Genomic DNA, 25,735 nt, shown 5'->3' with positions numbered 1-25,735 from the left:
CGTCATGCCAAAACAGTTCTTTTTTGCAATGTTGCATCCTTTACGACATTAAGATTAAGACGACTATGTTCCTTCTAGCGCACGCTGGATCGTCTAGAAGAGGAGGGACCATACGCTGACTCCGCCTACGCACTCCTAAACCGAGTCGGACAACCGAGCGTGAAACATTTCCCTTATCGGGGTTTCGCACTGGTTCAAGTGGACGGGTCCAGCAAGGAAGTTGTCAAGGTCGCTGAGCGTGTCACATCCGAAAAGCGACCTCTGTGGTTCGTCTTCACCGGGATGGGCTGTCAGTGGAAAGCCATGGCCCGCCAGATGATGCAGTTGGAAGTGTTCGCCCGATCCATACGCAAGTCCCACGATGTTTTGAAGGTGTTCGGAGTCGATCTCATCGATATCATGACCAATGACAATGGCTTGGGGCACTGCATGGCGTCGGTGCAGGCATCCATCATATCTGCTCAGGTTTGTTGAGCCAAGATCCTCGGAATGCTGTTCTAAAACGTGGGACAATGGCTACAGATATCATTTACATGTGAACAGTCGCCTACATAGATGCCTACCGCTGCCTGTTCCGCTTGGTCCGTGTACGCATGTCTTGCCAGTATATAAAACCAGCGGAAACTACAGAGCGGAGCGTCCAGTCGGTCCCCAAAATTTTGTTCTCCTCGGAGGATAATGCTTGCTGAATCACGAGGTTGACTCGTATGGAACTTGGGAAGTTAGGAAAGGAAATGTGGAGTTGTCCCCCTCGCTTTTATCTTTTCCTCTCCTCTTGCCGCTCTTCTGCTGCTCATTATTAACAAAAAAACAATGCGCCGTCATAAAATGTTCCCTGGATAGCTAGGGTTTGTACGTGTCTCCTGGACAGTGCGATGTTATTGAACGATGAGAAGGACACCAACTCAACAAGAGGAAGCCTCATTACGCTAACCAGCTTTTCCAGCAAAAGGTCTTTTCGTTTTCTGTGCCTTGTTTCTTATTTAGCGCCCATGCTGAAACGCTGGAAAATGATGAGGCTACCGTCTCGCCCATTGTTAATTCTGTGCTGTGAAGAATTTCATCCTCCCTCCACCCTGAGTGCGGTCAATGATTTGGTGTGAACCACACTTAGAGGATAGCGCTTTCCTTTTGAGCTTTTTGTTAAATACCTCAGCGCATCGACGAAGTAATTAGAAGTGGAGTTTTAATTTCAGCGTTCGCGTTGGTGCTATACGAATGAGAACACCTCATCAGCAAGCAGTCAAAGACTGAATCAAAGGTGTGCGTGCTAAGTGCTCCGCTAAATACATCCTTACTCTTTTCAATGCCTGAAATTTCTCTCGCGCAAGGAAATATATTTTTTCCTCTACTCTAAAGTTACTGCACTCGTCGATGCACTTTGCAACTGTACACTGCTATTAGTTTTTTATTCTGGAAACAGGTGGCGCTTGTTGACACGCTGGGAGCTGTCGGCATTCATCCGGACGGCATGGCGGGCCACTCTGTTGGGGAAATCGGATGCGCCTATGCCGATGGCTGCCTGACTGACAAACAGGCCGTGCTGTGCGCATACTGGCGAGGACGCAGCATTGACAAGGGAAACTTGCCCAGTGGAGCCATGGCCGCCCTCGGTGAGTGCAGTGGCTTCCGACGATGTTTGAGTGTCAAATGAATCTAGACTCTTTTCAGGGCCACGTGAGAGGAGAAAACAGAGTGAATTATAAGTAATTTGTAACAGCAGGTGCCTAACAGAACACGACTAAAACAAACGTCACTCCAGGGAGGTGATATCTTGCAGTTCAGAACCGGTCATTTGCGCTGATTGAAAATTACAAAGTATAAGTGAAGATCAAAAAATTAAAAATATAATAGAACCGCTTGCTACCAACGGAAAAACAAAAATGCCACAGAAAGAATGGAATCAATGCACATCTTTGCTATGAATATGTTTTTAGTTGAATGTGGAAAGTCGAAAACTGTGGAGTGCTGCATGAAAGAACAAGCTCGAAGGACGCAGCGGTAAAATTCATGAGCATTGGTAGAAACCAACTGCGCCTATAACAAGAAAAAAAAATACTGGTAACGCCGAGCTCTGTGCGATGTTAAATAAAGGTGACTTTACTTATTTAAGGCGAAAGCCTTTTAATGCCTCATACTGTCGTGACCAAGGAATGTTAGCAAATGTGCCCGCGTTTTGGCCTCACTACTTAAAAAGAAACAGTGTCGAGGCTGGGCATCGAACCAGGGCCTTTGACATTTGAAGTGGAGACGCTATCACTCCGCCAAGAAAGGGTTTGTTTTTCTTTCATGGCATTTATTTACATAATTTTCTACAGAAAAGATATATATATATATATATATATATAATCAAAAATTATTTCTTGGCAGCTGATTGATTAATATAAGATAAAGTAACCTGAAATTGAAAAACATAACCAGACTTAATCACGACGTTTCGGCTGGAGGACCAGCCTTTTTCAAGTGTGACTTGAAAAAGGCTGGTCCTTCAGCCGGAAAATCGTGAATTAAATCTTGTCATGTTTTTCAATTTCTGGTGACATTATCTTATATATATATATATATATATATATATATATATATATATATATATATATATATATATATATATATATACATACGTATGTTTGTATAGTGTATACACACACAAAAAACAAACTATTTACAGAGCACCTAGGTAGGCGCTACGTGGCACGAACATAATAGTAAACATATTATAGCTAAAAGGCCGGTAAGGATATACAGCACATAGGGAGAGGAAACCAATCCGGTACTTGGGAGGGAGTCCGCAACGGAAGGTCAGGGTTTGATTATCAACAAACGCGCATCTAGTGAATACATGGGTTTCATAAATAAAGTAAAATAAACAAAAAATAAGAATAAGAAAAGAAACAACAATAAAAATAAAAAATGAAAATAAGAAAAGAAACTACAATAAAAATAACAATGGAAATAAGAAAAGTAACAAAAGTAAAAAAATATCAAAACAAAATAAGAAAAGAAATACAAGAAACGAAACTATGCTAAAATAAAAAATAAAATAGGAAAAATAAAAACAAACAAACAGTGCGCCAGGAAACGCTTTCGCCTTGCAGCACTTTAGAGAGCCGAAGTGCCCCCTGAATTTTTTGTCTTTGCAACCACTTCTCTCAGTAGACGGGTGTTTCGACGACCAAAATAGTAAGAGCAATCTATAGGGCCAGCACGAAATTCATAGCATGCTTTATATAATTTTCATGATTGCAAAGCTGGGAGATTGCAAGACCACACAGTTTAGAACATAGTAAGTGCGATGAATTATGATAGCGGGTTTGTTAGCAATTACGTTGTGTAAAAGTGTTTTGGCACATTCCAGCCTTATCGATGTTAGTGATTCCTTCTGCTTCGCCAGGTAGCTGGATGCACTTGTATATCTAAAAGTATTCCGTGCTGTAAGGTGCGGTGGCGTTATATTCATGTCTAAGTACCAGAGTTCACCAGGCTTCAGCTCTGCGAAGAAGACCCTAGATGTGTCTGCTGCAGAATCATTCTTCACGGGCCTTTCCGACGACATCCTAGGTCTTAAAATATTGTGTAGTTTGCGTAAAGTAAACTGGATTCGTCACCGCCTCATTCAACAGGAACAATTAATGTGAATCTTCTCTTTATGTCAGCCTTCGTCTGCAGCTGGGGTATTTGAGCGCAAACTAAAAGGAACAAGTATAGCAAGATAGCGAAACAAAAGTAACAGCTACGTTGGATGCCCTGCTCTTGATGGTACTCAGCTGCACTTAACCAAGAAACGAGGAACTGATTTAGGCATACAGTTTTCAATGTTCGGAACTCTGATGATCTACGCATTGCACTTTCCTGATGAATGGTGAGCGATGAGAATGCTGGGACTGGTCATAGGACATGCAGCTTCTCTATTCTAAGTCCACTCAATGGTGAGTTGTAATTTTTGAGTGCAAGAACATGGAATATGTGTTTTATGTTATTTGCATATCTAAGGTACGTCTTCCAGGTCTACTGTTCTCATAGCCACTATTCTTGTTTTTCTTCCACCTTTGGAGGAACAGGAGGAGACGTCGAGCCGCACTATGCACTTATTGTTTGTCGCTTTCGTCAAATGTGATTTGTCGCTTTCGTCAAGTGTGATGAAGACGATTATAAATTTACTACTGACTCTTCTTCTGAGCGGCCGTAGTATTTCCTGTACTTCTGTGGAGGCCTTCAAACTTTGTGGAAAGTGAGCAACCACTCAATTACCATCCTATACTATCAGAGATTTTTTTGTTCGGGTCGTTTCAGGTGGCTGTTTCAACCTCTTTTATTGAAACCAAAAAGAGGTCTGGGTTTCTTTTTCTGTTTTGTCCAACTCAAACAAAAACTCATTGTTTCAGCTGTAAGGCTCGACCATTGGTGCGCATCCTGTCCTCATGAATGTGGTGCTTGCTGTGACCAGGGCTGTCGTGGGAAGAGGCGGCGAAGCGGTGCCGAGATGGCGTGGTCCCAGCGTGCCACAACGCGGCGGACTCGGTGACCGTGTCCGGTACAGCTCCCGCCGTGGCCCTCCTGGCCGCAGAGATAAGGGCCGAAGGAACGTTCGCCCGCGAGGTCGACAGTGCGAATGTGGCCTTCCATAGCCAGCACATGAAGCTTGTAGCACCTGCGTTCCTGGACGCCGTGCAGAAGGTGAAGCTCGATGATATAAAGAAACTGTAACACGTGCTGTTCTTTATACAGCCTCACCAAATAATGGTTTATTGTTAGCAAATAGCGTCTTCTTCGAGAGATAATGCCATGATACCTCGTAATAATGGTACTTTTCATGTTTTCCGCGTTGATGTAGAACCTTTCAATTATGAAAAAACCAGTCAAAAAGACGGCCACAAAGGAGAGACGAGGCAAACACAACGACAGTCGTTGTGTGTGCCTCGTCTCTCGTTTGTCCCCGTCTTTTTGGCTAGTTTTTTGTAAGTATGTACCAACTAACCCAGATTTCAACTCTCCTTTAAATTATACCCAGCTACTCCTTACATACAACCATGCCAACTTTACACACCTGGTTATCCTGACAGGTTTATAGAACGTAACCGTCTTCACAGCTGGTGCAGAAGCTCTTATCACTTTGCCTAAACAGAGCTTTAAATTTTTGTTTTTTGAAATGCTAACAAAATGGTCAGAACCGCTTCATCTCAGATATTATTCCAGCGAGGTGACAAGGAACTTTAGCCTTTTCCTTCCCCTGTTATCACAGCGGAGCTAGCACTGGAAAGCAAATACTTTGCTATGCACCAAATCGAAACATAAATTTTACCATGCAATCTGTTAATGCGACATGAGGCGCAACATAGACGGAAGTCGCCCACATAGTGACGCCAGGGACTGTAACAAGAATTTCCTTGTGGCCCATTGCTGCGCGGAGCGTCGCCACTTGCTTACTGGATGCCGTGATACAGGTGGCTAGTGGGCCGAGATTTTCGCGAACGATGCAGCCAATGGCAGGCCAAGCAACGCCTAAGAGAACACCAGGACTTGTGCGTCCTTGAAGTGGAGCAAAGGATTCAAAGGGTTTCAAGGGTGGGGCTAAACGACCAGATACTTCAGAAATGAGCGAAATCTTAGGCAGCCACCTGTTTTCTTTTTCTTACGCTGAAAAACCATTCAATTCGATGCTTCCACGCCTTAAAACACGGTTACGTAGCAAGGCTTTCATTCTTCTTCAGCTCTATGAGAGCAAAATTGGGAACATGGGTTTCTAAAAAGCGCCAGAAGAACAAAGCGGTAGGAAAGCCTCAGTCCCCTGGATTTCTTTATCGTTTAGGCAAAAGAGGCCAAGTAGTCCTCCTGATGCCGAAGCTTAGAAAATGGCTAGCGCAGTCAGCCTTTCCAACCTGCTTTTTTTCATTCTGTTTTTTTTTTTCATCTGCCAGAGGCTCTTCAGTGCTAATTATGACGATATTTTTTGGCGCTTGCTATGTTTCTGGTTCCTCGCAGGCGCTCTGAACCAAAAACCAGCATGACATGAATTTAATCGTATAATGCCCTGTTTGGCTACTGGTGCTGTAAGACCTGTTTTTTTTTAATCAAAATGCAGGCTTAGATAAACGGAGCCTTTAGACAAAACAGTACTGAAACAAACAAATTAGCAGTTCCATTCTCATAAGCGCATGTGAGGAGTATTCTAAACTGAAATATAAAATCTGCCCGAAGTCTTTGGTTTTGTTTCGAAAGGCTGTGTCTTAGAAGAAGTGAGCACAAGATGCCAGGCACTACAGGAAGAAGTAGTCCAAATAACTACATTACGTGTTGAAACTGCGATGGCATTTAAACCATCCACAGTGGTGGCTCTCTGGTTACGGCGCTCGGTAACCCGAAGACGCGAGTTCGATCCGGGCCGCAGCCGTCGCATTTCGATGGAGGCGAAATGGTAGAGACCCGTGTACTGTGTAATGCCAGTGCAAGGTGAAAAACCCCAGGCGGTCGAAATTTCCTGATCCCTTCACTACCGCCTCCCTCAAAGCCTGAGTTGTTTTGAGACGTTAAAGCTCCATAAACCAAGCATTAAAACCCGAACTACGCTAACCCTGCTGTCCTCCGGCGTCATTGCAGCTAGCTGTACATGTTGAGTCTGAGCCATGACAACCTTATGTGTGATACGCCTATGCACATGTGCGCACATCCAAGTGCAGCTGCCAGTTCACGCCAAGGCCTCCGCCGCGCTTGACTATGTCACTTGACCGGCGGCCCTGGCAACTGCCAGCTACGAGCCCACCCGCCAACTCGACAGTGTTAAATGTTCTCCTGACGTCACTCACCTCGTCGACCAACCAGCGATTTTCATACAGACTTTGCCATCGGCGCCGAGATTTTTCTCTGATGAGGCTTTTATGATTTCTCAATACAAGGAACCGAACAAAGGGCGCCTAGTAATTCCCTTTCTACACATACTGATGCCACAGTCATCTGTCTGCAAGGACAGAAGAGCCAATCTTTTTTTCTCTTTACTCACCTATCCGCTCGCAACAGTAACAGTGGGCTCTTTGATGGTATCTAACAACACTTTTCTGTCTCTTCGAGCGCTGAATCTGCTTGCATCGCTCTGCTTCTGGAATTATAGGAAGTTGTCGCAATAAGTTCATATAAGCCACACATAGCATCGCACATAATCTTTTCGCAGAGAAACGGCTGGCCTGTATGTACAAAGAGTAGTTTACCGATTTGACCGTCTTATTTCAATCGTTTGGCTTTAAGCTTGTTTTCTTCATTCATTTGTGATGTTATTGAGGCCCCTAAGTTGTAAGCCGTGAAACCTATTTAAGAAAACTCATTCGAATCGATTCGAATCCTTACTTGTTTTGGTTTACAGATAGTACCAGCGCCGAAGCAACGTAGCAAGCGTTGGGTCACTTCTTCGGTGCCGGAGAGCTGCTGGCATGAACCCGCAGTCCAACACTGCTCGGCAGACTTCCTCGTTGAGAACCTTGTTGGCCCCGTTCTCTTCTACGAGGCCATCTCACACGTGCCCAAGAACGCTATCCTCGTGGAGATTGGACCACACTGCCTATTACAGGTCAGTATGTTTATCAGCCCTTAAATTGCTGAGGGGATATACAGCGGGCTCGAAACGGAGAAGCCCTGCCAGATATGGCATAGCAGGGAGCTCAGTTGAATACGCAGCTGACACGTGACGCTTTTAGAGAGCAGCTCTTAGGCGCGCATTTCTGCGTTTCGCGGCGTCGCCTTCACCGTTTCCGTTGCCGCCTTTGCCTGTCCGTTGTCGCCGTCGCCTCTCAATACATATCGAGACAAATAGTAATAGTTAACAACATACTGCCCTATATTAGTCTACCAGCCTACTAGTTAGCACGTCTTGGCTGTATTGTGCACTGCAGCGCTGACAGTGCTATGCCTTAAAACGAGCTCTTCTATCCCAGAAAGCTGACTTTTGAAAAGTGCGAACATGTTAGGTGAAACACTTGGAATACTCATGAATGTAACCGCTAGCACGAACTTGGGTTCCCGCTTTCAGTAGCGCTTACACAGTGCGTAGTCATGATATCAAGCTTCCATTCGGTTTGCCGATTGTCTTTCTGATCAGGTACCACTGGGTGTGGATGGTGCGATAAAACTCTCAATGTTTTTTCTTAAAGAGAAGTTAAAAGATTGCGAAGTTATTTACAAAATATTTGAAGATGCGTTAAGAAACGATTATTTTCTCGTTACTACTATATCACTCTTGATATTGGTGGCACTCGAAACGTACTTGCATGTATGCTAGCTGCCACTCCTGGCGTCGCAGGTTACAGATAACAATATCATCAGGGAGTAGTATGGTTGGTTTCTGGGGTTTAACGTTCCAAGGCCAGTAAAGCTATGAGTGACGCCGTTCAGTACATGGTTACGAACCACGTGCAGACATTACACAGTGCACGGGCCGGGGGGGGGGGGGGGGGGGGGGTTCGAACCTGCGTCTTTCGGGTCAGCAGCTTAGCTCCATAACCCCTGAGCCACCGCGGCAGAAAACAAGGATAGAAGGTACGATGGTATGGTACGTATTAATATCAGGGACTTAACCACACAGTGCTGCACATGGGCTATGAGAGACGCCGTAGTGCAGGGCTGCCCAATGTTTCCACCTTCCGGATTCTTTACCTTGCACTGACATCACATGCAGCTTGCGTGTCTTTGTATTTCTGCTCCGTAGAAATCCAACCGCTGTTGCTGGATTCGAACCAGTGACCTCTGGATCAGCGGCCTAACGCCACAGCCTTACACAAAAATGGGCGTATACAATTGCGAGCGAACAGGTTACAATATAACGGTGCGTGGATGGATGAAGTTTATTGTGCGCGATCAGGTTTGACGTCCACGTTTCTTGTGTTTTTATTTTGAGATCTACAACTATATTATGAGCCTTTTATTTAGAGTGTTCACAATTTATGATTTGACATTCTAGAATCCACCATGTTAGGAATACTCATGTTGTTTCTAAAGTTGACGCGTTTGAACACCATTGTACAGTGTGAATGCACAGTCCGTTCTCTTTCTGCGTCTATGGGTGCCCCTTTTTTCTCATATGTCTAAGAACTGTCACTGGACGCGGCCTTATTAATGCTTGTATGAGTCTGTCAACATTTAAAAACTTTCACCACTTTTTTTTCGACCACTCGCAGCCCATTTTACGTCGTGCCCTCGGCGCCGATGCCACATCCTTGGGATTGATGAATCGTGACGACGACAACGTCTCATTCTTCTTCAAATCGCTCGGAAAGTTGCACACTCTCGGCATACAGATGGACCTATCCCCAATGTATCCACCGGTAGATTTTCCCGTGCCCCGGGGTACCCCCAGCATCGGCCACCTCGTTAGCTGGGACCACTCGCAGCGATGGACCGTAGCTAAATGGAACGAGTTCGCTGGCTCGAAACAGGTACGCCTATTAGGACGTCTGAGAGGGCCTTCGCCAATGTCATATACCGCTCCACAGCTGAACATCTCGAGAATTGAACTCACCTAGAAATTTGTTGTGAGGAGTTATTTGAAAGCTAAAGATCATAGATCCTGAAAGCTACCGGTATCCATTGATGTGACCTGCCTGTTCTGCACATCTATCAAATATATTCGAAATAATGAGTGGCATTTTGATTGTAAATGGCGGTCAATATCAGTTTCTTTCGTTTCGTCTTAATTAAACTTGAGAGAAGGGAGGACAATTTTCATTGCCCACAATTATTTGAAACTTGCCTTCACCAGAAAACACTGCCGTCACACTAGATGTGAGAAAAAAACTTTCATCACCAGTCTTCTCACCAATATTACCTGTTAGCTTAATTTTTGGTTCTGAGTTGCCGCTGGTTAGGTCTTGGTGTAAAGATGATTAGTCTTCCACGGCCTATGCAGAAGAATATCATTTTCAGACAAGTGGTATGTTTTACTGCCGGGAAAAATGTCAACATTTGCGTGCCTGCTTTTTGAAACCCGTTAATTTACCGAAATAACAAATTACTCAAAACTTTAAGAATCAACGCATTACGCCGGCTTTCATGCTCGCGTGATTCGAGCCTTTATTTGAAAGCAACAATGTATAACCGAATAATGATTTTTTCTACCATTGGAAGCTTCTTTTACAATGAAACCACAGCAACAGTCTCCTTTAATTAAGAATTCCACAGCATAAAACAATAAAAATTTACAGAACCAGAAATATCTTCATATGAGCACTGTGAAATCTTAATTTCTTGTTCCTGATAAGGAAGTTTGTTTTCCAGGCACGAAATCACCTTTTGGTTATAGTCACGGATTAAAAATTACCGACGATTACGTTGCTTCCTAATGCGAAATTTGAGCGCAGCAAATAAGCTGTTTCACCTTTTCGATAGTGAGTCAACCCCAGCTGCGGAGTTGGTTTCAGGGACAACGCCACCGATGCCGACACAAATAATATGATACCCTCGCTTCCGCAGCGCTAAGAACCAGGTCTAGCCGTGGGAAGGTGGTCACGTATTCGTCGACGTGCCGGGGCCTACGTGAAATAACCGGCGCGTCGGCAACTGAAAAGTACCCTATCCGCCACACAAGAACAGGGGGGGGGGGGGGGGGACCTTTTCCTCCTCTTTCTGCATGGCGGCGACGGTGTTCTATGCAGTCCCGTTATCTTGACTCTCTAGCGGCGTCAGCGGCATCCAGCGGTATCAGTCGGTCGCTGCTAGCGCTGGGGGGATGAAAGGGGGGCGGAGCTGGTTACGAGGCCGACGACGACGCGAAACCCAGGAACGGACGCCAAAGAGCTGCGCTCTAAAATATTGTCCGCATTAATTATATTAAAACTGGATGTGGCTTCGCATTACAATATATGTAGTTTCTGGTTTTCTTTCGTAAGCGGAGGCGCTCAGATTTTACTGTGTTCAAGTAGTGTGGCGATCCGGCGAAGCACCCGAAAATGAAATGCGTCAGAATGTGCTATGATTTTCCATTAATCTAAATCGCATTGCAACAATGCAACACTCGGCTATTTCTTTCATTGCCTGTATTCAAGTGGACGCGCCGTTGAGCATTCATTCTTATCTCCAGCTTTCAGAGGATGTAGTCGACATAAATCTGGACTCGAACGATGGAGACGCCTACCTCGCTGGTCACGAGCTCGATGGACGTGTGGTATTTCCCGCCTCCGGTTACATGGTGTTGGCGTGGAAGTCCCTGACGAAACGAAGCGGCAAACCATTCCACAGAGTGGCAGTGATCTTCGAAGACATGAGCTTCCATAGGGTCACCGTCTTGCCAAAAACTGGTGGGTCTCTAACTATTGCTCTTTGCAACCCTTCAAAATACGCGCCTTCAGCAAGTATTTCAATGATTACATTGAGTGACTGTTCGTTATATCAGTGTGTTTGCTGACTTTGATGCAGAAAAGGGCTTAATCGCAATATGCGGAGGATCATGGTGCTTTTCATTATATTTAGGTCTGGTAACTATTGGTAGGAAAGAACTCATACAGAGAGGAGCTATTTGGTCATCTCTGTAGAAGGGTTTTGGTTGGGCCAACTGATAAGGCTGTTACGTTCGCATTTATAAATTATACGAGCCACGTTCTCCGCGAGATAAAAGAAAATTCAAACCACAGCGCTGTCGCTCTCTACCTTTCAAATGAGCGCGCTTCTTCGTTCATATCTGTGTTGGCATAATGCGAATGAACCTGCGTATTTCGCCAGAGCATTCGTTAGGCATTCAAGGCAGATCATGACGGAATCGTACCGTTGCAGGTACTGTGCGATTCAAGGTGCAGGTGATGTTAGCAAGTGGCGAATTCGAGGTCAGCGAGGGTGACTCCCTTGTGGCGAGCGGTCGCATCCGCGTCGCTGAGGAGGGTGACGAAACCCGCCACAAGAACCCACCTGGCCCGCCTGCCGAGGCGGTGCAGTACGAGCTTGACGCCGAGGACATTTATAAAGACCTGAGACTCCGTGGCTACGGCTACAGCGGAAGCTTCCAGAGCATCTTGAAGGCCGACTTGCACAGTGAGTTTTTCAGGGTAGTCTGCCCTGTTCCTTCTTCGCAGATTCTTTCAAGGCCGACGTTTTGTGCACAAGGCTTTAGACTATTTATTTATTCATCCATTCACACACCTACAGCGCCTTTACAGGCATGAGTGTAGAGGGGAGGGAAAGAAGCGTTATGAGAGCACAGACGACAGTATCTATTCAGTTACGAAAGACGAAGAAGAAACAAAGAAAAACGACGTATGCAAGTGCTTAATATGATGTTGGCATATTTCAATTACACTGCAGCTCTGAAACTGGAATAGCATTCATTTGCAAGAAGCAGTTGTCAAACTACTACAAACAGCACATTTTTAAGGTCTGAGATAAAAGACGAAGTCGGTTTGGTTTGGTTTACGGGCTTTAAAGTCCCAAAGCGACTAAGGCTATGAGAGACGCCGTAGTGGAGCGCTCCGGAAATTTCGACCACCTGGGGTTCTTTAACGTGCACTGACATCGCACAGTATACGGGCCTCTAGAATTTCTCCTCCAAAGAAATTCAACCGCCGCGGCAGGGATCGAACCCGCGTCTTTCGGGTCAGCAGTCGAGCACCATAACCACTGAGCGAAAGACGAAGTCGGACAAATCATTGCACTCGTGTATTATCTCAGGGAAGAAACTACGTGAATATGTTAATCCTGCAAGCAGTTTCGCATATTTTTCGGGAATGGTCTTTGCGCCCAGATACAGATCTTCACTTGGGCTACGTTCTGCGTAGTTGAGAACATGGTGGGAAAACGGCGGGCATAAACATGACAGAGCATTTGAGACTGAAATGGCAATAGCGCTATAGGAAGACGTACGCAAAAAAGCCTGAAGCAGGACGAGCGCTCACTTCATCTCAGTTTATTGTACTTGTACTGGTTTTGCGCATGCATTCAATTTTCTACATATTTGCTGGCTTTGCAGTAAATAAATTCAGACGAAGAGAGCCCTTGTCCTGCATCAGTCTTTCTTGTGTACGTCTCGCTGTAGAGCTACTGGCATTTTGAGTCTCAAAAATGCACCATCTAGCCCAAATTGACGTTCTTCTCAGCCATATGACAGAGCAGGCACACGACACAGAGAACCGTTAAATCGAGTTCTTTTTTCTCAACATGTTATTAAGTCATCATATCCCTCCTGCCACCGGAGCGCTGTGTGGGTACGGGTGTTGGCATATTTTCGAATTGTTGGTGTGTCCATGACGCAGAAGCATTTTTGTTCAGCAGGGCTGATGTATTTTCTCTTCGGAGGCTGTCCCCCCTGAAAGTTTCACCAGCCAGGCGTTCACAAGGCTAAGATTACAAGCTACGGTGACCTCCTTCTCCAAGCAAATAACTCATGAGGCCTACTTTTGTGATTAAGATTTTTCGATGAATAAGCTACTATCCCCTCATATTATGCGCTGTCAAAAAGAATACAAATGCATATGTTGCCGCTTAGTGCCCATAGTCTTATAATCGAACAGGACGCAGCGAACACTAGAAACACGCATATTCTCTTAAATAGAATACATCGCTTCATGTCGCCTAGCATAGGGCATAAAATAAATGGATTTCTCAGATATAACTTTATTAGCCTAGTTACCCCGGTTTCGCGACGTTCTCGGTGCTATCGTCTCTTTCGAACCCCAATGTAAGACGTCCTAGACCAGTAATATTTATAACTGATTGCTGTGCTCAAATGAGAGCATTCATTGCAAAAATAGATTTTATTGCTTTCAATAACTACCTTATATGTGATGGCCAAATGTATCATCATAAAAAAACAAAAATGTGTTTTTCTAAAATGCTGCAATGCTCTAGTAGAGGAAATTGGTAGCACAAAGAACTAAAAGTTAGTTTTAGAGCATATGGTAGCCACGTAGAGGGAAATATATATATTTTTTTTTTCTGTTTTGAATAGCGTGCGTCTTCTTTTAGTAAATAGTTGCGAGAATTTATGTTTGTGTGATTAAAACGCACTTTTCCGGCGTACATCACAGCCGGCTGCAACCTAATAAGTCATTATCCACCCTTTCCGCTAGTGTCAGAAAATATCTCTACTTGTGGGCTGGCAAATTGTTTTTCTTTCAGTGTTTTTCTTTGAGTTATCAAACACCCTGGAAGCCGAGCGTGTCGCGTGGCTACGTGAGACTTGGCATGACTCTGGACCCATTTATGTACTTCGGCTATCGACATTCATAAGTCGTCCTTGAAGCAGTCCTTGACCAGGCTTCTTCTACTCTCGAAAATGAAAGAGACAGAAATTTTTCACTATGCTTTGATTTCCAAAGCCTAAGCGGCAAAGGCATCATACTCGAGACGCAAAAATAAGTGTCTTTTTTTTTGTGTCGGTGATGTCAAGTGTGAAACTACAGTTTTTAATTACGTTTCCTGCTTTGGAAAACCAAATACACGCTGAAAAAATGCAGTGCATTTTCACCTAAGAGCAAGCGAGGCCCGTTTAGGATACGATTCTTGTAAAATGTTTTAAAATCTTAATGTGCTATTTTTTCAATTTTGCGATAATTATTCCAATGTGGATTACTTAGATTGTTTAAGAGGGAATTGAAAGCAGGTTTCTTGATTTTAGAAAAACCGTATATCCGAATATTTTATTATTAACAAACATAGAAAGGTTAATCATGTCAGTAAGCGAGAATTCTGGTGAAGATTTAATACGCGGTCTATATTTACAAGTGTCCTGATGATACGAAAGACACCACGTAAATGCATAGAAACTAGTGTTGCTCCAAATTAAAGACAGCGGTTCTTCTCAGCATGCGATAAAGGAATACAAGAAATATTTGCTTCAAATAGGAAGAGAGGCCACAGGACATTCATTGCATGCTTTAAACATTGATTGCTGCGTTGCGGATTGATCGCAGGCTTTAAAGCGACAGAGTTTAAAACTACTTTCTGCATTGTCGGTTATTCAGCACCCTGTGGCAAGCTTCTGTGGACGGAGAACTGGGTGACCTTCATCGACAGTATGCTTCAGTTCTGCGCATTTAATGACCCACAGCGCGCATTCAGTCTAGTCGCAAGGCTGGAATCTTGTCGCATCGATCCCGAGCTTCACGCTGAGATCCATTGGAATGTCGGACTAAGAGGTTAGTAGTGCAAAATACATTGATTCACCGTTTCTTTATGAATATATGGGAGTAAGCATCTTCAGAAAAAAGTACTATAGCATCATACATTTACTATTTTCATGTGTGCTGGTCATCACAACAGCTATCAACGCGTAAAAAGAAAACGCTGGAACAGTTCACCTATCAGCCTCATGTGGACAAGAAAGAAAACAGTAACAATTATCTGGACAGTATTTTAAAAATGTTTTTCTTAGATCGTGGAATGGCATGCACTGATGATATAAGAAAGCAATTCACATCAGGAGCTAATTTGGAGCTAATTACTGAAGTTCATCGCTTGTCACGTAATGCTCATTGAGTATAGATTTTTAACTCCTCGTTTTGCATTGAATGATAACTGTTTGAAAAACAAACCGTTCCAAAAATGGTTCTTTCAAGTTAGGTGAATTCCGTGCAGTTGATTTTTTTGCCAAGATAACAATACAAATTATCTATGTATATCTGTACAAACCGTCGTTTTCTATTGTGCAGGGATACCCGTTGCATACGACAGATGCTTGAATACCTGCTGCGCCGGAGGGGTTGCTTTTCGAGGCATCCAGGCAAACATCGCAGAGCGAAGAGGAACGGAACAAATCCCCTTGCTAGAAGAGTACCGCTTTATTCCTTACGTCGACGACGAAGAAACTATACGGGAACGGGAGGCTCGCCTGAAAGAATATGTGTCTGTTTGTAGCACTATTGTGCGGCGTATCCTACAGGCAAGAGCAGACGAAATGTATCAGATCCCTGGACTACTCAACAATTCGTACGAGGAAACGGAGGAAATGCTCAACCAATACCGTGACAGCAGTCATGAGAACAACGGTCTTCTGCGTGCTCTCTTAGCCATTCAGACGAAAGTCAATGATTCCGGTTCATCTCTCGCCTCTGCCGTGCAGTCGGCACTGACCACCCATAAGAACGATCTTGATGAAGACATCCTCTACACAGCTCTTTTCGACGAGGATCCCTTAAGGCCGCTTCTCGACGTCGCTGCGGAAAACACAACAGGCAAGAAGATCCGTGTTCTTGAAATGGCGTTCACAGAAAGCGATTTTCTCTTAACGCCCAGGGTATCTAAACTGCTACCACTGTCGAACCTGTTGCTGAAGATTGATTACACCGTGGCACACCCATGTCCAAATGAGTTGACGCCACAGAGGTTACCAGGAGATGTCGTGAGGCATTCGTGGGATCCAACCTCAAACTCAGTGAAGGAACTGCCTAATGCCCAACTGGTCATGGCCCATGCTCCCCCCACGTCCTCTGTGTGTCTTGAAGCCATGGCTGAACACTTGTCTAGACACTGCAACGAGCACGCATTTGCACTTATTTTGCTGCGTACAGCCTTGACTCAGGCAGAAATATTCTTGTCGAAAGTGGGAAGTATTGCAACCACAGTTCACACAAAGGAGAAGGCCATGCCAGTTTTTCGAGCCAACGGGTTTCGGTCCGTCGGAGTGAAGTCTAACAATTGGTCCACTCTGTTGTTACTGAGAAAAATGAGCACCCGCACGGAAACCGCACAAGAAATAATTGGAGTGGAGAACCGGACATTCGCCTGGGTTGAGACGCTAAAGGCTAAGCTTACAGAGGGAGAAAGCAAGCCTGAAGGCCTGAATTTGTCTTTGTTTGGAAAGGACAATGGAATCAGTGGTGTCGTTGGTTTGGTGAATTGCCTACGACAGGAGCCAGCTACAAGCCATGTCAGGTAAGACCTAATTAACATAAAACTTGATGGTATGCTTAAGTTTTAGACGAATCAACTTCGACCTTAGTATTCTTATGCGAAAATAACAAACGAAAAACGGCTGTCATATGAAATGTCATTTGCAAATTGTTGCTACTTTTTAAACCCTGCACTTGCATACTGAACATTTTCGTTCAGAAGAAACTTTTCGGGTCATGACCATTGATTGCAATAAGCTATGATTGCATCATTGTTCACATCTTGTTTAAGATGCGACGCAATGTAGAAGACTCTTATAAAGGGTTGATATGGGGTTTCTTCTCTTTAGAGTCAGGTGCATCTTCGTCGCGAGCCTGGAGAAGTCGGAAGAGGCTGCGTACGTAGCGCTGAGCGACCAGACGTGCAGAGGTTTCCTGGAGCGAGACCTCTTGGCGAACGTGCAGCGCAACGGACGATGGGGTTCTTTTCGGCACCTGACTATTGGCTCACGTGAGTGGGGTGTTGGTCTTGTCTTTTGATAGCGCCAAGCTATACGGCATTCCTGGCTGCGTTTCGAACTTATCTTAGGAGATAAGACAAGTACACAGAAAAACAATGATGCCGATCTCTGTTGGAACCAAAAAGTCACAAGAAACTCGCTAGAAACGGCACAGGCTTCAAATTGTGATGATGGCCCTGATCGCAGTTCAATAGCGCAAGGATTGCTTGACCGGACAGCGTCGTGAATAATGTGCGTGGACTGCACGAGCCAGGATCAAAGACCCGTTTGCCTAAACATTTCGATACAAATAGCCAGAATTTTACTAAGCAATAAAGAAGGCGAGACGGATACAAAGCCTTGTTTTCGTGAGATAACGTATGTCGATATCTCCTCGGTTCATTCTTCATGATGTGACTGCGGTGAGGTGGGAGTTGTTTTGAAACACGCCCGCAGCCGCACCCTGATCCAGGAATAAAGTGGAATCGGAAGCGCCGTGTTACAACAATTTTTTTATCTATAGTATGCCGACCACAGAGATTTCAGGGAATGTTTTTTTTTCTGAGGTATTGTGCTTATACGGACAGGAAAGCCGGGTGTTACTTGGAGGAAATGGGGTAGGACCCTCGGCCTCCATAGTAGGAGACAGGTGCAGAGATAACCAGACCAGGGTTATTTTTTTTCTTAGGTGCCTAAGCCCCTGCTGCTGTGGGAGGTTCACCGCATAACTATAGGGCTCGAACATATCGCGTCTCGCGTAAATCAGAGAAAATCGAAAAAAAATTCTCTCGGCCTAACGAATTTCGGGCTCGAATTTCGCACAGAGCTTGCATTTGGCGGTCAGTTTTGTTTTATACCACATTTAGGTGGGGTACTTGCCTGATTCGGTCAGAATTATTTGGAAATCCCCATCGTCTGTGGCGACGGGGAACCAAAACCGAAAAGCTTCGCAGCAGTGGTACCCGTACCGTCATCTCGTACCCACCGGAGAAACCCAGCTATGCTAAATTGGTGAGCAGATCATCTTTTCTTGGTGCTATCTGCTGCGAAGCAGCGCAAGACATAATCAAAAATGCCGTCGTACAGCGATCAAGAGAAGGCCATGGTCGTGACTTTGCTATGCGAGTCCAAGTCCTCCTACGCCGCCCTCCCCCGTAGAGGGCTCGTTTCTCCGGTAAGTGCAAGATGGCGCCACAGGTACCAGTGCTGCGAAGCCTTTCTGTTTTGGTTTTCCGTCGCCGCAGACAATGGGTATTTCCAAATAATTCTGACCGAATCAGGCAAGTACCCCACCTAAATGTAGTATAATACAAAACTGACCGCCAAGTGCAACCTCTGTGCGAAAGTTGAGGCCGAAGAAACGTGCGGTTAGGCCGAGATAATTTTTTTTTTCGATTTTCTCTGATTTACGCAACAGTCGGTATGTGCCGAAGGACAACCGGTGCGTACTACCATGTCTCACATTTAGATGCTTTTCATCGCACTCCGCTGGATCGAAAAGTAGTCCTCAGCTGTGAACCATTTTAGACTTGCTTAACGCAGGTGTCTCACCGAAGAGGATTACGGAGCACGCCTTCCTCAACGTGCAGATTCGAGACGATCTCTCACGCTTGCAGTGGTACGAGTCTCCGCTCGGCTACGGCGTGCCTTCGAGCAGCTCCGCGAAAGTGCTGTGCAGCGTGTATTATGCCGCGCTGAACTTTCGCGACGTCATGATTGCCACCGGGAAGCTTCCTCCCGGTACTCTGTCCGGTGAGTACGCTCAGTGTGACGAAAAGGCTTATTAAGGCGAAAGCCGTTCTTGGCTCATGGAAGCGGTATACAGAGGCTGTCCGCAGGAGTCCGTACAAAATGTCAATTATAAGTTGTATGGTAATTAAAATAAAATGTAAAAGATGACTGAGCAACATGCGATATGCGGCATAGTTGTAATGATAGTAGTGACAGTAAAAAGACTTTAAAACAGTTATAGTTAGTGATAATGATAGCTAATGATAGTGAAAGTTGGTGCCAGAGATAGATCTTGGTAGTGATGGCAGTGAACGTGATAATAGTGACAGTGATAGCTGCCAATACTGATAGTACTAGAGAGAGATAGTGATGGTAGTGATAGTGATAACAATCGCTACTGATAGTGATATTGATAACAACAGCTACTGATAATGATAGTGCTAATGATAATGATAATGATAGTACCGTGAAGTGCTTGGGCTCGAGTCCCGTGAAAATCGTTCGGACGTCACGATAGCCATGAACGTGGACATAGTTTGCCCGGCGTGAACATCGCTGCCATTCATCAGCCCTCTAGCAACACCTAAAGTAAAAAAAAACATGAAAAAAGCAGGAAAAAAGATGAAATAGAAATGGCTTCGAATTTCCGCTCTTAAGCACACTTAAAAGTGTCATCTCTAAATTTTACGTTGATATGCTGCTTGTTGTGAAGGGATACCAGCTCATTGGACTGCTCGCACCTTAATTAGGCTTAAATTCTCTTTGGTTTCCAAGGATACTGTGTGACCACCGCCTTAAAGACCGCTAGGTAAAAAATACGTCGGTGCATTGAACGGTGTCCTGAACATCCAGATGGTGTTTTATAAGTCGCAGCCGTGAGGGATCCACTAGTTGGACACAGGAGCTGCATGGTACAATGCCTCACAGATCTGCGTTGCACTGTTTCTGCAAAACGAAGGACTTGGAGATTGAGATGCCTCTCGCGATCTGCTGTGAAAACGCTGATACGCCCAGGCAGTACAAGTTTCGTTCATTTGGCAAGAAAATATTTGTCTTTGCAGAAGAAATATCCTAGGCACGTGCAAAAAATATTGTTGAAAGTTACAAACTACCATCCTTTTTGAGCTCCAAGTCTCAACAAGTGCCACATCTGGTCTTGAAAACCAGAGCCAAATTTTAAAGCAACTTATTCCACCGAGACGACACATGGGTATCGAAAGCCTCGGATTTCGCGTGACTTATTTCAACTTTAACGCCTTATTGCATATCATCTGGCTGACGCTTCATCCGACAAGAAATTACTATTGTCATCAGAAAGAGAATGCGGCGACTTAACTTTTCGCATGAACAGCTGTATCGAAAATCGCGTTAAGAAAATAAGCAGTATAAAAACCGTAATAAAAGCTTTAATTGCGCTAGCCTTTGGTGGCTGTTATCTCTTTATACTAGTTAAATGCCCCAGTACTCTGTGAGAGCGCAAGAATTTCCATATTAGAGCGTCGCATGCAATGGAAAGGGTGCGAAAAAAATTTGTTTCAGAAAGCAGGGCAGTGTAGTGATAAGATTATTTTGCTGAACAGATAAATGTGACAGCGTAATATTTAGTTCTGAATAACAATTTCGGATATCACCTTTCAGAAAAATAGCGAGGAATGAAACCAGAGGGCCGCAGTTTGCAGCAGCCCGCAGCTGTCTCTCATCTTGCTGTTCTTTAGCTAATGAGAAATATGCCTCTGCTTCACTCTAATTGTGCTGTATACAGATGCTTGACCTTAATCTTTTATGGAGCCCTTATTTTGTTCTCCCAAGAAGTTTGCAACAATATATTATACAGTTGCAGCTCCGCAACCATGAATATTTTCAGTGCGCGCAACTGCGGGCGCAGTGAAAATCAATTAGGAATTAATTTCCTCGAGCTTTCAATAGTATTTCTAAGTGACAGATCAGGAATAATACACAGTTTAAGGTAGAAGTTAAGAAGATGCCTGATAATTGTGCGTAAAGGGCCAGGAATGTTTTGTAACAAAGTGAAGGGTCAGCAAAATGCAGACCCTTTAGCGCCGGTAATATGTTTCCCAAGCGATAACTACTGGTTTGGTTTTTGAGGTTTAACGTACTGAAGCAACTCAGGCTATGAGGGACGCCGTAGTGAAGGGCACCGGAAATTTCAACCACCTGGGGTTCTTTAACGTTCATTGACACAGCACAGCACACGGGCCTCTAGAATTTCGCCTTCGTCGAAATTCGTACGCCGCGGCGATAACTGCTACACAACTCAATACCTGCTACGTGTAGACGCTGTGGCAACTTCCGAGTGCCTGCTCGGCCTAGAGTTCTCGGGCCGTGAACCTCAAGGACGCCGGGTCATGGGACTGGTGCCGTCTGAGGGCATTGCTACAGCAGTCGTTGTGGACCCAGAGTTGTTGTGGGAGGTTCCAGATGCCTGGTCACTAGAAGAGGCATCAACAGTCCCCGTGGCATACTCCACTGCTTACTACGCACTCCTAGTAAGAGGGAACATGCAACCTGGAGAATCGCTCCTGGTTCACTCCGGCAGCACCGACGTCGGCCAGGCCGCCATCTCCATAGCCCTCTCACTGGGATGCAACGTATTCACCACCGTTGGTAGGTACTCACATTGAGCAATTTTGTTTATGTATGTCAAGGATACCTAAATAAGGGGCGTCTTTTCGGCGCTTTCTCGGTCGTTGGCTAAGTGGACAGCTGTCGCGCAAGCTGCTCAAGAAGGGAGCTAAGGCGCCTCAGAGGTTCATTGTGCTCATTGTCAGACATAGGACTTCAGTTAGAGTACACCAGACACGCAGGCTTAAGCGGCATCCACCAGCCGGAAACAAGAAATCCCTCCGTTGCGCTTCTTCTGTTCGCATTCCTATTAGTTGCGCTATCCATACAAAATACGTTGATTATTTTGTGCGTCTCACTTGTTTGTGACCATGTCGTGGAGACTGCAGCTGCTGCCATCACTTGTAGCAGTAACGCCTCTCCAAGCTACCTAGAACGGGCGTTTTTAGTGGCTTCCCCCGCCTCGCTCAAAAAGAAAATAAATGAATTTCAAATCTCGCGTTAAGTTCGGCCTTTATTACCAGTTAATTTTTTTTACTACCTGGAGCCACTCGTGAACAGACTTACAGCGGTCCTTCTGCAAAAGACGACGGCGAGTGCATAGTGAGGGCAGCCAGGCCTGGTCGTGGGCTTTCGAGACAGCATGTTTCTGAGATGCATTTACATTTAGAAAGAACACAAAGGTAGCCATAGGTAATAGTGCACTGAAGATGACGCCGTCAATGTTCTGTTCTCAAGAAAAATCAATGGGAGCGTTGTTTTTTTGTTTTCTTTTATTTGTTCCGCGAACAAGACAGGTTTTCCGCTGAAAATATTCGACTTCGAAACTGACGCTGTTTACATTGCTACTCTTATCAAATGAATAATGTTGTGACAAAATAAAGAAAAATCAGGAATTTATGTATCGAAGCGAGCAGTTGTAGTCCATCCTCAGGGATTCGCTCGGCAAATAATGCCTAGATGTCTCCGTACGCTGCTTTCGAAAATGGCTCAGGTAGTGTGCTGCTGAGGAAGCACACATTTGACGCGTTCATTTTGATGTAAAGTTTTGAATTTCATCGCCTAGTGCTAAATTTACAACTGAGTAGGTACACAATGTTTACCTTATGATCCTCTATAGGCTGTGAAGAGGAAGGAGAATTCCTCAGGCGACGCTTTCAACAGCTCAAGAATGTTAATAACATTGCAAGCTCCCGAGACTGTTCTTTTGAGGAACTTGTACTCCGCCAAACCAACGGTAGAGGTAAGATTTCCATGGGGGTAGCATTTAAACACAAGAAATTTCAAACTTATACACTGCATTGCCATACGGCCCCATTAAACTACACCATGAATAATCGAAACGAAGGACTTCGCGCAGACATTGCGAAAAACGCGAGAGACCGGGCAAGCTTGACCCTAGCCTTAAAAGAAAGTTAATTGTCATTGAAAGCGCCTTCACCTCACGAAGAAACATTTACAGTGTGCAGAAATGAAAGTTTTAAAGTTGTAAATAAAAATGGCGATTACACCAGTAGAATTAGCGATGATTAGCGCTAGCTGGTCTACATTGGGCTTTTACAATTGGAGAATTGGCTTTAAATGCCGCTGGAAGGTGTGAGCGGGGCGGTTGTATTTGTGCTTTTGGAGGGGTCAACGGGTGCGTTCTGGTACGGGAAAAGTGCATAACTTAGGGATCTTTTGTACCCTTCTTGCGGGCAGCGTCCCGGGAGCGTTAATACTGAGTTTCAACTGCCGCATGTGTGTGCCTCTCGCCTGCCACATTTGTGCAGCGTTCTAAGCGCTACGCTCCATCTTTGTTGCATCCACAGGCCTCCTGGAGAGCCATAGATGTGCCACGTCACAGCTTGAGGTGGTATTACAGATAGTGGTATCACAGAAGTTAGTGCAACAGTTGGCGTTTAGGATGCTATTCTATCGACTCATCTGAGGATGTTTGATTCAGTGGCGTTAAAAGGCGTTTCGTGGCGTCTTTGCACGACCGCGCGCCCCACGTAATGCCGATGAAGGTAGCACCAACGGCGAGAAGCGGGACTCGTGCACGCGGTGTTCATATAATCGCGGAGGACTAGGCCCTCGTTTACTATCACTTGCATGCCCTAATCGGCGAAGAAGGTTTTGCGCCTGCCGCGGTGCGTACCGTGGGTGGCGAGTTAATCACTGGTGTATGCGTTAATCACTGGTGTATGCTTTTATCCGAGACGGATTTTAGATTTAATTTTGGTGGTTTTCGCGGATGCAGCTCAGGCGATAAAGCCCGGTGGGGTTCTTCAGATTGCCCTTTCAACAACGTGGCATTTGACGCATGATGTTTACGCAGTAAATTGTCACTGTATTTCCTTTCTGCCTTTAAACGCACACGTTCACTGCTGTTGCATTGTTGTTGGGTCACGTGTGGCTCGACCAAAGTAGGGCAAATTTTCCAGCATTTTTAACTGTTCTAATTTGAGCTGTCATCATCTCTTTTTATTTTACGCACACAACAGGCGTAGATCTCGTGCTCAACTCGCTGTCTGAAGAAAGGCTGCAGGCCAGCGTGCGGTTCCTCGCTGCTCACGGCCGCTTCCTGGAGATCGGCAAGTTCGACCTGTCCAAGGATCCTTCGTTGGGAAAGTCCTTGCTCACCAGAGGCATCTCCTTCCACAGCATCGTTCTAGAGAGGCTACACAGCAGCGATCCGTCCACCGAGCAGGACAAGCGTCGCGTCCGAGCACTCGTCCGAGAGGGGATCACCTCTGGCGCTGCGCAGCCACTTCTCACAAAACGGTTCACCCGAGACCAAGCCGAAGAAGCCTTCCGCTTCATGTCTTCCGGCAAGCATATGGGAAAAGTATTGCTTGAAGTAAGCCTCATTTTTGTTCTGCGAGCCTCACACTAATTACTGTGTTCCTATAGTAAGGTCGCTGCTTGCATCGAGTGCTCGAATGCGGCAAGTTCAAACTAATTTTAGCCGCTGACAGGGTATTCGATGCTAGCAATTCCATTTGGACGCAGATTCGGCCAGAAGAGAACACGCGCATGACGTGTCACGCTTCTCCTCTCGCTGTGGAGGCCGTGGCACGCGCTTACTTCTACGAGCACAAGTCTTACGTCATCGTTGGAGGTCTGGGCGGCGTCGGCTTGGAGCTCGCCGACTGGATGGTGCGACGCGGCTGCCGAAGGCTCCTCCTCAGCTCCCGATCGGGTGTGCGGAACGGCTACCAGAAGCTCTGTCTTCGTCGGTGGGAGAAGGCTGGGTCAGAGGTCCTTGTGGTTAGAGCGGACGTCACGGACAACGTAGGCACTTGTCAGATAATCAGAATGGCCTCGGACATGGGACCCGTTGGCGGTATCTTCAACCTCGCTATGGTAAGCATGAAAATGCGTTTTACTAATCGCAGTGTCCAAGAGCACACAAGTAAATAACAGACTGGGTGACTGCGTGATGTTTCTGTTAATAACTTGGACACTTGTCAAGGCAAAGACTTTCGCTCGTCCTTTAAAATATTTCTTGCTAACATGTAATCTGCTCGAAATAAAAGCACGCCCCACGAGGTTCTGCTCAGTCAAATTAAGACCAAGTTCAATATACTCATGTTGACAGAAACATGGCATCACGACGAAGATGAGACGCTTTGTATCGCGGAATATCAGGCATGTAATCTTAACCGAAGTTACAGCCGAGGAGGCGGTGTTTTCATGTTTTCATACTGATAAGGATGGACATAAGATACGAATTGCTATCAGCTTTCATGAAATCAACAATTGATTTTGAGGTATTAACTTTACGCTGGAACAAGATGGTTCTTGTTGCGGTATATAGCCACCCCCCCCGAAGGAAACTTGCCAGTTTTCTTCGATTTTTTCGAGTCTCTTTTTCCTTATGTTAATGACGGCGAACTTGGCCTTTTTCGCGTGGTATACTTCAACCTAAATATGCTTGAAACAACTTCAGGTCGTATCGAAGAATTTATGCTGTTGCTTGAAGCACAAAATATAAGAAACACTACATACCTTGCAACATGTATTACGTCCAGTTCGTCAGCATTGCTTGACTTATTCTTAACTAATTACGCAGCCAATAATACTAAATTAGGTGTCGTTGTATGCGATCTCAGTGATCATCGTCCTATTTTTATATGTGTGAAACTT

General features: G+C 45.2%; 1 protein-coding gene across 1 annotated transcript in view; it reads left to right on the top strand.

The window, feature by feature from the left end:
* LOC149348183 (fatty acid synthase-like) overlaps window positions 1-25,735 on the top strand; it is a 55,687-nt gene that overhangs the window by 14,351 nt on the left and 15,601 nt on the right. The window contains exons 7-21 of the mRNA XM_089587970.1: window positions 79-465; window positions 1,424-1,613; window positions 4,445-4,674; window positions 7,352-7,555; window positions 9,159-9,416; window positions 11,057-11,273; window positions 11,746-12,000; window positions 14,925-15,098; window positions 15,612-16,833; window positions 17,141-17,301; window positions 18,833-19,042; window positions 21,317-21,646; window positions 22,725-22,847; window positions 24,091-24,446; window positions 24,599-24,952. Of these exons, the coding sequence (XP_089444096.1) occupies window positions 79-465; window positions 1,424-1,613; window positions 4,445-4,674; window positions 7,352-7,555; window positions 9,159-9,416; window positions 11,057-11,273; window positions 11,746-12,000; window positions 14,925-15,098; window positions 15,612-16,833; window positions 17,141-17,301; window positions 18,833-19,042; window positions 21,317-21,646; window positions 22,725-22,847; window positions 24,091-24,446; window positions 24,599-24,952 (4,671 nt within the window). The remainder of the gene's footprint in view (window positions 1-78; window positions 466-1,423; window positions 1,614-4,444; window positions 4,675-7,351; window positions 7,556-9,158; window positions 9,417-11,056; window positions 11,274-11,745; window positions 12,001-14,924; window positions 15,099-15,611; window positions 16,834-17,140; window positions 17,302-18,832; window positions 19,043-21,316; window positions 21,647-22,724; window positions 22,848-24,090; window positions 24,447-24,598; window positions 24,953-25,735) is intronic.

This window comes from Amblyomma mixtum, chromosome 4 (assembly GCF_055824585.1).
Source record: "Amblyomma mixtum isolate Tamu chromosome 4, ASM5582458v1, whole genome shotgun sequence".
NCBI lineage: Eukaryota > Metazoa > Arthropoda > Arachnida > Ixodida > Ixodidae > Amblyomma > Amblyomma mixtum.
Note: the sequence above shows the minus strand (reverse complement) of the source record. Positions and strands in the feature narration are given on the sequence as shown.